This window comes from Megalobrama amblycephala, linkage group LG23 (genome assembly GCF_018812025.1).
Source record: "Megalobrama amblycephala isolate DHTTF-2021 linkage group LG23, ASM1881202v1, whole genome shotgun sequence".
NCBI classification, from domain to species: domain Eukaryota; kingdom Metazoa; phylum Chordata; class Actinopteri; order Cypriniformes; family Xenocyprididae; genus Megalobrama; species Megalobrama amblycephala.
In genome coordinates, this window is record NC_063066.1 from 4,893,143 (window position 1) to 4,909,065 (window position 15,923).

At 37.7% G+C, this 15,923-nt stretch overlaps 1 protein-coding gene across 5 annotated transcripts in view; it reads right to left on the minus strand.

Annotated features, from left to right (window-relative positions):
• Positions 1-15,923, minus strand: part of LOC125258749 (5-hydroxytryptamine receptor 4-like) — a 209,375-nt gene that overhangs the window by 74,330 nt on the left and 119,122 nt on the right. For all 5 annotated transcript variants that reach the window (XM_048175761.1, XM_048175760.1, XM_048175763.1 and 2 more), the window contains exon 5: positions 4,415-4,568. In XM_048175761.1, the coding sequence (XP_048031718.1) occupies positions 4,415-4,568 (154 nt within the window). The remainder of the gene's footprint in view (positions 1-4,414; positions 4,569-15,923) is intronic.

Consider the following 15,923-nt stretch of genomic DNA (forward strand, 5'->3'; position numbering starts at 1 on the left):
CACTTGAACAAACTTCTTTTTCGTAAGGGTGTTTCCATTATAAAGAACCTTCTGTGCAATGGAAAGTTTACATGGATGTTAAAGATTCTTCATGGAACCATGGATGCCAATGAAGAAGCTTTAAATATAAAGGCTACTATATATAAAGGACATTCCTTTACAAGGTTTCTAGCACTCCCTCTGCATCCCGTCATTATTTCCCACCCCGTGTGTCCTTGGCTTCAGGGAACAGTCGCTTGAGGAGACCTTTTAAGAGCAGAGGTGGATATACTTACAATATTTCTTCTGGTAAAACACAAGCACCTCTAGATGTAAAAGAGACCTTAGCTAGAGGGCATGAGTCTATAAATATCTTGCTCCCAAAATACACTATTGAGAGACTCTCACCCATTCATATTAATTAAACATGCTTGACATTCTAAAGTACAGCATACTGTGACGTTCAGCACTATGTCAAGTATATTCAATTTGTAACTGGTAAATTAATTACACTCCCCTAGAATTAAATTCACCATCTGATGCATGATGTCCTCTAGTTAGGAAAGATTTTGAAAAGTCATATTAACCTTTCAGGATGTGATTATACATTCAAATCATCATGAGTGATGACTTTTGACTCTTACCCCTAATTATAGATGAACTTCATCTTTATGGCCACGTGTAAGCTGATATATCAGCCTTGGTGAATCATTTTTTAAAATGCATTTATTTGTTTATAATTATTGGCATTGGCTGATAAGTTTTCTGTTTGGCTGATATGTAGAAGGCAGGACTTTTATTTTGTCACTGGGCATGCATGTTTGACAAACTTTAAATACTTGTTTTCAACCAACATATTTACTGTGCGCTGTATGTAAAATTAGCACTACCTTGTCTTCATGTAAAAAATATGATTCCCAGTGTGCACAGATTTACCAGATTACTGAGTGCACTGTTGGTTACAGTGTTTAGTTCCTTATCTATCTCTAAATTAAATAGTGTGATACCATAGCTATCTGCTTTATATCAGCCACCCTGCTCTCTAAGATACTGGCTGTAAAAAAAAAGTGTATCGGTGGACCACGACCACATTGAAGCTACAGTTATCAGCTACTGCAGCTCATCATATAAGCCTAATCTTGTTATTTGGTTATTTTTGGGAGTGACATGCACATTCACCTCATTAAATCTGTATAGTGTAAAATCTGAACTGGTTGTCACTGCAGTGACGTCACTCTCTGCTGGACACTGACAGCGTCTGAGATGCTGTGCTTGAAAATCACAGGAACAGAGGTAAGTGTCTCGCAGTCTGTCTCTCTCTCTCTCTCAGCTTGTGTCAATTTGATGAATTTATGACAGCGATTCAGCAAATGTTTGGGGTAAGTTTTTTTTTTTTTTTTTTTTTTTTTTTTTAAATGACTACTTTTATTAAGCAAGGATGCAATAAATTGATCAAAAGTGAAAGTAAAGACATTTATAATGTTACAAAATATTTTTATTTAAAATAAATAAACTTTCTATTTACCAAAGCATCCTGTATTCAATATCAATTTGTTTTCAACATTGATAATAACAAGAAATGTTTCTTGAGCAGCAAATCATCATATTACAATGATTTCTGAAGGATCATGTGACACTGAAGATTGGAGTAATGATGCTGAAAATTCAGCTTTTCCATGACAGTTAAATCAAATATTACTGTTTTACCCTTTTTTAATCAAATAACTGCAGTCTTGGTGAGCATAAGAGACTAATTTCAAAAACATTAAAAAAAAAAAAAAAATCTTATTAACCACAAACCTTTGAATGGTCATATACATACAAACATAAAATGCTGGGTTAAAAACAACCCAAGTTGGGTTGAAAATGGACAAACCCAGCGATTGGGTTGTTTTAACCCAGCGGTTGGGTTAAATGTTTTATTTAACCCAACTATTGTTTAAAAATTACTATATGACTGGCATAAAATGAACCCAAAATAGGTTGGAAATTAATACTCAGACACATAATTACTAGAGGCAACAATAATAATCAAAAGGTGAACATTTATTAATAAGCAATTTAATAAATATTTATTGTTTAATTATTATTCAATAAACTTATTAATAAATGTTAATTTCCAACATATACTTTGGGTTCATTTTAAGCAAGCCATACAGTCATTTTTAAACAATAGTTGAGTTAAATAAAACTACCCAGCAGGTTGGGCAAACATTTAACCCAGTCGCTGGGTTTGTCCATTTTCAACCCAACTTGGGTTGTTTTTAACCCAGCATTTTTTTAGAGTGCATATTTAGTGTTTTTTGGCTGTATAAGCCCTTTGAAAATCACTGAAAACCATTTCAGATTTTACGAAACCATGTTCTAATAAGAAATGTTATTGCTTTTAAGTAAAGTGCAATTAGTGACACATTAGAAACATGCTTAACTCCACAATTAATATCAACAACACCTAAAATTAAATTACTAGACATTGTAAGTGAAGAGAGCTTGATGAGAGTAATTAACACTGATTTTTTTTTTTATCTGATCTAGGTCTGTGAGAACCATAAATTATAAACATACATACAGATATATAGTGTTTACTGTTTACAAACAGGCTGTTATTGATTTGATCCACAGAGGGAAGTGTAATGAAGAGAACCATTAATCACTGTTCATCTGCGTCTCTCTCCTGCCCGCTCCTCACAACACTCAGAGCCCTCCAAACCATAAACCCAACACCAACCCTATCATTAATAATAAAAAAAGCTTCAGTACATTTTTCTCTTATGAATTGCAAACAAATTTCACATCAGTGTCAGACTGCTTTTTTTCTGAATAAGCTGGACTTTGGCCCGTGCTATCATTGATATTCAATATCACCCCGCTAATTAGTTCCTTAGAGAGGAGCTTTTGGCGAAACGGGAAGTTTCTGTGAAAGTGTGAAGTATAGGTATCCATTAATGTAATGACTGTGCATTCATTCATTCTTTTAGATTTTTTTTCTCATTGAAAATGCATTTTGAATGAAGCTAAAATGAATAAACAAATATCAGTGTACAAACATGGGCAGACAAAACGACTACGTAATATATTAGATGGGTCAATGATGTGACGGGTCTTTTTTTTTGTCTAAAGTCCTTAATAATAATAATAAAAAAACAACAAAGATATGACATCCAAAGTATGTAAGGAAGTACAACTAGATCTCTTTTATTGAATCCAAAAGGTTTTAATTATATTTTGCTACATATAAAAGTATTTTAAAGATTCTGAAGTGTCAAAAGGTCATTTGGTTTAACAATACAGCCATTTCATTTGTGATTAAAATATCTTAAAATGTAATAAATGTATATATTTTTTTTTTTATTCTAGCATGATTTTATAACATCATATATCAACATAGTACAAAATGGTATTAAAATTATGTGTAGAAGTTGTTGCTTTGTTATGAGAAAGAATGAAAAACTAATTTCATTGATGTCATTTGGAGTAACCGATATAAAGGGACCGTTTTGGATGGCATGTCGTGAAACATCAAATGTTAGAATATGTTGGAAAAAGTTGTAATATTTTAAAAACTTGTACTAAATATAAAATGTTTAATTGCCCTTGTGCTAGATATCAGCCTGTTAACATTGTTTGGAAATATCGTCATTCGGTACAACCGAAAGTGTCATTTGGTAAAACCGAAATTTTGGTTAAACAGAATGACTTTTTGGTGACAAATTTTGTCCATCTTGTAAAAAATGACAAAACCGGTGTTAATTGATTAAAAAAACACATAATCTCATTGTTAACACTTAATAAAACTTCAAAATTAATTATATCTCCATTATGTTTTTTTGCACTTTTAAAAACCTTATTCGTCAATGACACAGATACATCTGTTTCCAAAGACCGAAAGTGGCAAAGTAAAACAGAAATGGTGTCACATGACTCTCATGAAACATTACATTTACAACATGCACGCGAAAACTGTTGAGAAACACTTTCCGCACAACGTTTCCTTTCTCTAGCATGATTTTAATTATGGTGCATCACCCTGGGTCGTTTTTGTTTGTTTACTGGAAAGTAATGAATTAAGATCCCAACCCGAGACTGTGGCATTTAATTTTCTCCTCAATCATCCCAACCCTCAAAGCTGATCTTTATGAGAGCCTCTACGTACTGCAATCACATTCCTAGAAACATGTGGCTTGGGTTCTATGCATGGATGGATAATTGCCTTTTGTAAACTGCATATAGAGCGAAGAAGCCTGAAAAAGACTTTACATGCATCACAAGTTTCTTTCATAATCACTCCCTGGATTTTTATAAAGCCTTTAAATAATCCACACTTGATTGCAAGGTGAGAGAGAATGAAAGAATCATCATTGCAAGAATCAAAATCAGACTGCCTTCACAAACCTTATCAGCAAAGACAGTCTACCATCTGATGGATGTGACTCACCAAATCATTTATTCCAATACTGTTCCAGCCCTGCATTATGGGTAAGAAGGAAATAACGGTTGGGATTATCCAGCATCCTCCGATCATTAGAGCCACTCTCAGTGGTGTCATCTTATTCCTGTAGACCAGTGGCTGGCAACAGATGGCATAGTACCTGTGAGGAAGGGTAAATAAACAGTATCTGTTGAATATTCTTCATTTGGCCACCCATAAAGTGTATACAAAACAATTAAGACAAAATAAATGAATAATTGAAAAATATGTTGTGCAGTTCTTGGAAACTGCAACTTTAATATGCATGTGAAAGACAACAACCTTGAAATATTCTGACAGATGATGACCTGTCAGTGCCCCTGACTGACAAAATGTCAACCTATCAAGCATCTGGAAAACAGATTCTGTCAATTCTCACAAAGGTGCTTCCTAACCTTTCTGATCTGCCAGTCTGATCAGCTCAAGGTTGTTGGTTAAATGACACGGTTGACATTAACCATTAGTATTCTGAGGTACCAAAGAGTCCTAATAATACATCAACATAGCCATACAGAATTCAAATCCCATGTGGCCCTACCAATAACACTGTGAATCAGTTGTAAACTGATATTTATATATATTTACAGACAAACTATTGGTTAATAGTTTGGGTTCATTAAGAGTCTTTGAATGTTTTTAAAAAATACATATCTTGGAGGCAAAATACAGTACAATGGTAATATTGTGAAATATTATTTCAATTTAAAATAACTATTTTTTATTTGAATATATTTTAAAATGTAATTTATTCCTGTGATCAAAGCTGACATTACTCCAGTCTTCAATGTGTCACATGATCCTTCAGAAATCATTCTAATATGCTGATTTGCTGCTCAACAAACATTTCTTATTATTGATGTTGAAATCAGTTGTGCTGCTCGGTATTTTTCTGAAAATATATTTGAAATAGTAATATTTTGGAACATTATAAATGTCATTACTGTCACTTTTTGTTAAAGTCCCTGTAAAGTCAATACTGAGAATTCTTTCTAAACACTTCATAAATGTTACAAATATATCGCTGAAACACATTACAAAGACTGAGAATTGTGTAATGCTTAAATGTAAAGTTAGAGCGTTTTTCACCAAGTCTCTGTTCAGGACTTTTTGGGCGGAGTTAAAACGGGGGTCTGATGACGCACTTGGGCCCCCGAGCATAGCCCCGCCCCTAGCACTATATAACTGTCGATGACGCACCGAGCGTGGCGCCACCCCTAATGCTACAGCGGCTCAATCTCGAGTGTCATTACAGTTATTCAGCCCTTTGCACATTTAGCTACTAATGCCTTCGTTACGCAAATGCATATTACATGGTGGTTATATACAATACAGCTCGGTCTCCTTATTTAAATTTCCTAAAACGATGATATGAAGGATTCTAAAGTGATTGTTCAACCGATGATATGATATGGAGCCGGACACAGTCTCTCCCGGCCTTTATCCTCCCGTCTCGCGGCGCCGTCATTTGTCGACTCGACAACAGTCGGCAGTACGTGCCCACCAATGAGTGTATGTTGCCATGTGTGCTTATGTTATAAAAAGTAGGTAGTCCACACTAACTCTACTGAAATTTGCAACCCTCTAACGTGATACTTTTTATATGCATCAGTACGTTTGACTCATTAGACTCAAGTCAGTTGAGGCTGCAGCTCTCGCGAGTGGGCGTGGTTTCAGCGCCGACAGCGGACACGCCCCCAGCGTTTGAGAGCAGAGAGCGCTGCCTATTTTTTCGAGACTTTGATGACTTATTTCATTTACTTTAAGATTTTTTTAATCATTCAAATTTGGCTGGGTGGTTAATAACACATTTTTTCTGCGGTATGACAAACTCAGAACACATACTTTAAAATGACTTTACAGGGACTTTAATTTAATGTGTTCTTGATTAAATAAAAGTATTAAAAAAAAATCTTTCTGATCCTTAACTTTTGAAAAATAGCGTATGCTTTATAGTCTATCATAAGGAATATTATTGAAAATTCATTCACAAATCCGAGCAATACTGTAGGTCATAAAGAGAAGAACCAGACTGACATTCAGCAAATGTTAATCTGAGAATTCAATTCAATAATAAATCACATTGACTCTGTAGAAAACCACCAATAGGGTTGGGAAAATTGAAGAATCTTGACTTTTAAATAAAAAGCACTCAGTTAACAAAGACTACTCTTTAAAGGGTAAAGTAATGCTTGACCTGCACTAGGTATAACTTGTCAAGGTGTCGCTGTTAATAACTGCACAATACAAGCCATCAAAGTATCTACCAGGTACGGCTATAAATGGTTACCAACTTCTAACAAAATAAATTCTCAAAAGTGTAACTATTTTTGTTTGACTGAAACAACATGTGACTTGTTGAAGAACTGAAGATTTAAGAACCATGCCCCTAAAGGTCTTTACCTCTTGCACGACCTTTCACCCTTCACTTCCCATCACGTTCTAAGCCTCACACTCTGCCATCTACTGCACATTGTGAGATGAACCTCGAATGAACATTTTGTGCCTTGTGGCTGTCAAGGATGTATGGTCGGACAGGTCTGGTATCTCAAATAGTGAGAGAAAGGATTGAGGAAACGCCATAGAGGACAGTCTTTACTCACAAACCCTTTGACTAAATGGGACAGGTGTCTTTTTCTCTCTCTCTAACCCAATACTTCAGTCTGTGTGTGTCGAAGTTTCTGTTTATATCCATGCCTCTGGCCATGTGTTCACCACAGCATGTTTAGAGCTCCACTCTGTCAATGTGGCCTCTGCCCCTACAGGTCAGAGTTGGGGTTTTATTGGACTTATATTGGCTTCAATGCATGTCCAAATTCCATTTGGTGGCGATGGTGGTGCAACAATGACAGATTTCACCTTGCAAGAAACAGGTGTTCTGAGTCAACTGTTTTTTCTGATTGACAAAATAACTGCACTAAAATTGCCTACATCAGGTCCCCAAATAACATCCTGATGCAATTTATTGACTCTTTATATGGGGGTGTTTGAATGGGACTCGCAGATAATTCTTTTGTAAAAATTTTTTTGGAAAGGATGGCCCTTCGGAGATTTGCAGCAGCGAGGGGAAGTATTTGTTAGTGAGTCAGCAGAAGCCCTGACCAAGCATTACTCACAGTCTTAAATCATTCCCAGCTAGTGTCAGATAACTCCCTGCTGGAATTGAGAACTGGACTCATTCCGAAATGGAATTTGAGAGTGTCGGATAGGTCAGTTATCCAAGTTTACAGTTCTCTGTTTTGTTAACATAGCATATATTACTGTTCAAAAGTTTAGAGCTGATAAGATTGAAAAGTACTGTAAGTACTGTACAAACAATAGTTCAAAATTTAGTTCAAATTATCTGCGACTTCTGCAACTTTACGTAGGAAGTCTGACTTTGAAGCCAGCGCTTGTTCGGAATCAATTTGGCTCACAATAAAAGTCATGCACTCTCTTAGAGTATTCCCATTTCTCTAAACAGCTGAACTGGGACAATTTAAACAAGGCTACGCATAAGAATAATGGGCTTAATGTTCTCTCATTGTTCTGTTGGCATTTACTCCAGCCAGTGTTAATAAAACGAAACATAATTAAAATGAGGTGACACAATTACAGCAATTGCTTTAGTGCATAAAGCACAATATGTAAGATGCTCATAAAAATCATCATAAAGCTTTATGGATTTGGCTATTATATATTCATTTGCGTCTTTGGCTGATATTAGCATGTGATAAACAAATTACTGTACCACCGCTCGGCCTTTCACACCTACATCCAGTCTGCTGTGAAGAAATTCTGGCTGGAAGACTTGCAGTTCTTGGACTGACTGTCAGCCATGGTCCAATGCTGTTAATGCCAACTACAGCCCCGTCAAAGACGGATGTCACAGAGTCAGCTCTGTGTACGTGCTCAACCAGCATATTGATTTTTCACCATGGCACCTGTAAGCGGTATCTAAAGGGATGAAAGAACCGCAGTAGAAAAAAAGCGGGAAGGCTAGAGACAACATTACAGTTCCAATGAACTGTAGCAGCCCTGACTGACATGGAGCCCGAGGCAAGGGGTGAGCTACCTTTATTTTAATAGAATAAATAATCAATATGGTGTAACTAACAGATATCACCATACTTCCCCAGCTGATTGATTATAATATCTGCAAATATCTTGTAAACAAGTTTTCTGAAATGTTAAGTTTAAATATGCAAATGAGCAATTATCTATTTAAATATGCACTAATTTGCATGCATCTCCAGAACAAAATTCTGAATCTGAAGTCAAAGGATTTTACAGAGAGGATTTTAGATATCGTTTTTTTCACTCCATAAATCGGAAAATACTGTCAACAGCCAGAAGAAAAGTCACAGTGGTTTTTTTATGTATAAAATCAGGAAAATTGTAAAAAAATATTTATTAAAAACCTCTGTAATAACTTTCAGATATTAGATAGGAATAAATATGGGAATAAATCTGTAAAGTCTGCTTTAAGTAAGTGCTACCGAAGTGGATATTTCTGGCTCAGTGCATGAGAAAAAAAAAAATCATTTTGAGAAAACAGCCTTTAAAGAAATGTACTGCAATGTGAAAACTGTGGTATCTGTCAGTAGTTATTAAGCAGAGAAACACACGAGACAGGAGGAGTAACGAACCTTATCCATCTTGTTTACTATTCACTTCCATTCTCACACACTTAGAACACTTCAACACAATTCACTCCTGAACACAACAATAACCTCAGATGCAAGCATATAAAGTGCATTAAAATAACACTTAAAAGTGTAGTTTGGATGTTTTCATTCCACTAGTCTGATACAATATGTGATGAAAAGCCAAACAGCCCAAAATCTTAAAATTGGCAAGTGCATGAAAAAACACTGATGTCGTGCATTAAGCAATAAATACGAAAGTGACTTCAAACTGCTCATTGGTCATAAATATGATGGTCTGTAATGAATTATAAAGTTCAAATTTTCATCCTTCTTCAATCCTTCTTCCAAAACATTTTTTGTCTTACCCTGATTCACTATGGTAAGCCTGTTGTAAGTGTTTACATTTTAAAGCTGACGGGATGGTTTTTGCAGGAAATTGCACCTACGTGTGTCTGGTGTGGGAATGGCATAGATTAGTTGTCACAACAGGTTGACATGGAGCAGCTAAATCTCCAACCTCAGGGGAATCACCTGTTTTAAACACACACACCGAACAGAGGAGAATCCGCTGGCGAAAAGAGTTTGAGACAGAGCTCGTAATAAAACAAGAATCAACATAGGCTTGGCTTTTCAGAGATGGCGAGAACTGAGGGATTTGAAATGTTGTAAAAGCAACATGAAGATGGTGTTTTTATTACTCAACAGGTGAGTAAGGTATTTTATTGAACAGATAAATTGCCATATGTAGCTCTCAAACAGAGTTCACTATAAAGAATTATCTATTGTGAACGGTCATTTCATTATTGTTTTTGTAGCGCTGTGCTGCATTTTATTTATTTATTCAGAGCAGAAGCACAACCAAAACAATGTTCTTCCTCAAAATGCATGCAGTTTTGTTTCTTAAATGCAAGAGGGTAACAGCCTTCAATATAAAAACATGACACCATGAATAATCGATCATCCTTCTATAGCAGCAAGTCCTTCCCATCAGGCATGGCTTTCCTCTCAGATGTCAAACTGAATTTCAAGAAGCACTGAACCACTGTCTTTATGGTGCCCAATGGCTTTACATTGAATCAGTCAGACAAATCAAATCTGTGATCAGAATCAACAACATGCAGTCAGTTTTTGCACAATTCCCAAAGCATGAATGAACGATCAGTCATGCAAATGTGTTTTCCCGAGGGTCGAGCCTGTGGGGAAATAGTTTCGTGAAAGTCTGCTTGAAAATCCAATTCCAAGCTTGGCTGGCACTGGACAAGCTGTGATGTGGAGAAATTAACCTCCAGCCAAATGAAAAGCCAATGTCTGGGCTGCATGGGCAGACACCCAGTTCTAATGACTATAAGCTCATAAGTGAGATCCACCTATATCACAGTTTTCACAGGCTCATGTCTCTGCTCACCATTTCCCACTCTTTATGGCTCTTTCAAGTAACGCATCATTCATAAATGGAGTAATATGAACGCAGAGTTGTTTGAGAGGCTATTTTTAGTGGGTTTTATTGAGTGGCTCGTAGAGACTCATCCTCAAGATAGTTCTAGAGATCTAGTAGTATGGACAGAAAGCCCATGCGACGTCCATAATAGATTCAAAAACATTTCCGGCAGTAAACCAGTGTGATGTATCAGGCATGCTTGGAGAACACACACTTTTTATTGTTGTCATATAAAATGCACTACGGAACAGTGCAAAGTTCTTCACATTAAAACTGAAAGCTGAGATACACAGGGAAAGTATCTCACTCATGCTGCTTTGCCAATAAAAATGACATACTAAAGTGTGCATTTTTATTAAAATGATTACAACCTCAAAATATAGCTGCGAGCAGCGATGGCGGGCCCAAGCCCGGTGGCACCGCCACCCCGGTGGCTTCAGGGCAACTGTGCACAGCGGGCAATAGGCACTTAAAACGGTTAAACATCAAAGGACTATGTCAAATTCACTCCACATTTACTGCACTACAAGGTGCCACTATAGAGCCCCTCCTCCCTGCCCATTTTCAAAGGATTACATGTGCCAAGTTTTAACATTATTCTGATGAATTTTGAAGCAAATCAGGTAAAAATAAGAGGGTGATCTCAATGTATGCTGAAAGTGACACATTTTCTGCTTCCAGTTGGTGGCGCTATGACTTTGAATCACAATAGTCACATCCATGTGATCAGCCTTGTACAACGAAGACTAAGCCGAAGTTTCATCAAAATCAATTAATGTATGCAGAAGTTATAACACTTTGTTTCCCTTTTCTTGCCATAAATTCGTTGCCTCGCCACGGCCAAACCGTTTGAGATATCCAAAATCCGTTTGCAATTAAACAACTTCAATGTGTTAGCAACAAGTTAAAAAAAGCTTGGTGTAAATTGGATAAACCCTGTAGGAGTAGTAGTATAAAATTCATAGCCTGTTTTTTCAAAAAATTAACATTCAAACCAAAATAGCTGACTTCCTGTTGGTCGGAGCTAATGAATGTAAATTAGAAAATTGTCCGGCTTGATGAGAACAATATGTGTACCAAGTTTGGTGACTGTAGGAAAAACAAACCCCCCACTTTTGTCAAAAGGTGGCGCTACTGAGCCCCTCCACCACGCCCATTTCTATGGCTTTGTCCATGTCTACTGGTTGACAATATTGATGTGTGTGTCGAGTTTCATGCAATTTGAAGCATGTTAAGAGCCTCAAAAACACTCAAGAATATTATTACAGTTTGACCTGTTGCCATGGCAACAATATTTCAAATATCAAAAATCCTGTCATAGGTCTACATCTGCTGTGTATTGACATTACACTGATGAAGTTTGAAGCAAATCAGGTAAAAATAAGAGGGTGATCTCAAAACATTTCAAAAAGTGATACACTTCCTGCTGCCAGTTGGTGGCGCTATAACTTTGACTCACAATAGTCACATACATGTGATCAGACTCCTATAACGAACACACTTGTGAAGTTTCATAAAGATCAATATATGTATGCAGACGTTATAACACATTTCCTGTTTCCTTTTTCTCGCCATAAATTCGTTGCCTCGCCACGGACAAACCGTTCGAGATATCAAAAATCCCCTGGCAATTTTTAATCATCAGTGTCTTGACTTCATGCTGACCGAGTTTGGTGGCGATCGGATTAATCGTCTAGGAGGAGTATATCAAATTCCAGAGCATGCGTTTTTCAAACAACCCTTAATAGCTGACTTCCTGTTGGCGTGACGTTTAACTTAGAGCACGAAAGTTGTTTGGCCCGATGAGGTCTATATGTGTACCGAGTTTCAGACTAATACGTGCAAGCGTGTTTAATATATGGACCAAATTTTCAGACCTTTTTCAAGGGGGCGCTGTTGAGCCCCCCTGCCACGCCCGGGTACCAGCTTCTGCCCGGCCCTGTTGGCCGCGGATTCCAATGTGTGTGCCAATTTTCAAGAGTTTTTGAGCATGTTAAGGCCCCCAAAAAGCCCCGGAAGACGGAAAAAAAAAAAAAAAAAAAAAAAAAAAAATATAGCTGCGAGCAGCGATGGCGGGCCCAAGCCCGGTGGCACCGCCACCCCGGTGGCTTCAGGGCAACTGTGCACAGCGGGCAATAGGCATTTAAAACGGTTAAACATCAAAGGACTATGTCAAATTCGCTCCACATTTACTGCACTACAAGGTGCTGCTATAGAGCCCCTCCTCCCTGCCCATTTTCAAAGTATTACATGTGCCAAGTTTTAACATTATTCTGATGAATTTTGAAGCAAATCAGGTAAAAATAAGAGGGTGATCTCAATGTATGCTAAAAGTGACACATTTTCTGCTTCCAGTTGGTGGCGCTATTACTTTGAATCACAATAGTCACATCCATGTGATCAGCCTTGTACAACGAAGACTAAGCCGAAGTTTCATCAAAATCAATTAATGTATGCAGAAGTTATAACACTTTGTTTCCCTTTTCTTGCCATAAATTCGTTGCCTCGCCACGGCCAAACCGTTTGAGATATCCAAAATCCGTTTGCAATTAAACAACTTCAATGTGTTAGCAACAAGTTAAAAAAAGTTTGGTGTAAATTGGATAAACCCTGTAGGAGCAGTAGTATAAAATTCATAGCCTGTTTTTTCAAAAAATTAACATTCAAACCAAAATAGCTGACTTCCTGTTGGTCGGAGCTAATGAATGTAAATTAGAAAATTGTCCGGCTTGATGAGAACAATATGTGTACCGAGTTTGGTGATTGTAGGAAAAACTAACCCCCCCACTTTTGTCAAAAGGTGGCGCTACTGAGCCCCTCCACCACGCCCATTTCTATGGCTTTGTCCATGTCTACTGGTTGACAATATTGATGTGTGTGTCGAGTTTCATGCAATTTGAAGCATGTTAAGAGCCTCAAAAACACTCAAGAATATTATTACAGTTTGACCTGTTGCCATGGCAACAATATTTCAAATATCAAAAATCCTGTCATAGGTCTACATCTGCTGTGTATTGACATTACACTGATGAAGTTTGAAGCAAATCAGGTAAAAATAAGAGGGTGATCTCAAAACATTTCAAAAAGTGATACACTTCCTGCTGCCAGTTGGTGGCGCTATAACTTTGACTCACAATAGTCACATCCATGTGATCAGACTCCTATAACGAACACACTCGTGAAGTTTCATAAAGATCAATATATGTATGCAGACGTTATAACACATTTCCTGTTTCCTTTTTCTCGCCATAAATTCGTTGCCTCGCCACGGCCAAACCGTTCGAGATATCAAAAATCCCCTGGCAATTTTTAATCATCAGTGTCTTGACTTCATGCTGACCGAGTTTGGTGGCGATCGGATTAATCGTCTAGGAGGAGTATATCAAATTCCAGAGCATGCGTTTTTCAAACAACCCTTAATAGCTGACTTCCTGTTGGCGTGGTGTTTAACTTAGAGCACGAAAGTTGTTCGGCCCGATGAGGTCTATATGTGTACTGAGTTTCATACTAATACGTGCAAGCGTGTTTAATATATGGACCAAATTTTCAGACTTTTTTCAAGGGGGCGCTGTCGAGCCCCCCTGCCACGCCCGGGTACCAGCCTCTCCGGCGTCCTAATGGCCGCGGATTCCAATGTGTGTGCCAATTTTCAAGAGTTTTTGAGCATGTTAAGGCCCCCAAAAAGCCCCGGAAGACGGAAAAAAAATAAAAAAAAAAAAAAAAAAAAATAATAATAATCCTTAGAAGAACAAGAGGGCCCTGCGCGAATTTTCGCTTGGGCCCTAAAAATAATAATAAATATAGCTGCGAGCAGCGATGGCGGGCCCAAGCCCGGTGGCACCGCCACCCCGGTGGCTTCAGGGCAACTGTGCACAGCGGGCAATAGGCACTTAAAACGGTTAAACATCAAAGGACTATGTCAAATTCACTCCACATTTACTGCACTACAAGGTGCCACTATAGAGCCCCTCCTCCCTGCCCATTTTCAAAGGATTACATGTGCCAAGTTTTAACATTATTCTGATGAATTTTGAAGCAAATCAGGTAAAAATAAGAGGGTGATCTCAATGTATGCTGAAAGTGACACATTTTCTGCTTCCAGTTGGTGGCGCTATTACTTTGAATCACAATAGTCACATCCATGTGATCAGCCTTGTACAACGAAGACTAAGCCGAAGTTTCATCAAAATCAATTAATGTATGCAGAAGTTATAACACTTTGTTTCCCTTTTCTTGCCATAAATTCGTTGCCTCGCCACGGCCAAACCGTTTGAGATATCCAAAATCCGTTTGCAATTAAACAACTTCAATGTGTTAGCAACAAGTTAAAAAAAGTTTGGTGTAAATTGGATAAACCCTGTAGGAGCAGTAGTATAAAATTCATAGCCTGTTTTTTCAAAAAATTAACATTCAAACCAAAATAGCTGACTTCCTGTTGGTCGGAGCTAATGAATGTAAATTAGAAAATTGTCCGGCTTGATGAGAACAATATGTGTACCGAGTTTGGTGATTGTAGGAAAAACTAACCCCCCACTTTTGTCAAAAGGTGGCGCTACTGAGCCCCTCCACCACGCCCATTTCTATGGCTTTGTCCATGTCTACTGGTTGACAATATTGATGTGTGTGTCGAGTTTCATGCAATTTGAAGCATGTTAAGAGCCTCAAAAACACTCAAGAATATTATTACAGTTTGACCTGTTGCCATGGCAACAATATTTCAAATATCAAAAATCCTGTCATAGGTCTACATCTGCTGTGTATTGACATTACACTGATGAAGTTTGAAGCAAATCAGGTAAAAATAAGAGGGTGATCTCAAAACATTTCAAAAAGTGATACACTTCCTGCTGCCAGTTGGTGGCGCTATAACTTTGACTCACAATAGTCACATCCATGTGATCAGACTCCTATAACGAACACACTCGTGAAGTTTCATAAAGATCAATATATGTATGCAGACGTTATAACACATTTCCTGTTTCCTTTTTCTCGCCATAAATTCGTTGCCTCGCCACGGCCAAACCGTTCGAGATATCAAAAATCCCCTGGCAATTTTTAATCATCAGTGTCTTGACTTCATGCTGACCGAGTTTGGTGGCGATCGGATTAATCGTCTAGGAGGAGTATATCAAATTCCAGAGCATGCGTTTTTCAAACAACCCTTAATAGCTGACTTCCTGTTGGCGTGGTGTTTAACTTAGAGCACGAAAGTTGTTCGGCCCGATGAGGTCTATATGTGTACTGAGTTTCATACTAATACGTGCAAGCGTGTTTAATATATGGACCAAATTTTCAGACTTTTTTCAAGGGGGCGCTGTCGAGCCCCCCTGCCACGCCCGGGTACCAGCCTCTCCGGCGTCCTAATGGCCGCGGATTCCAATGTGTGTGCCAATTTTCAAGAGTTTTTGAGCAT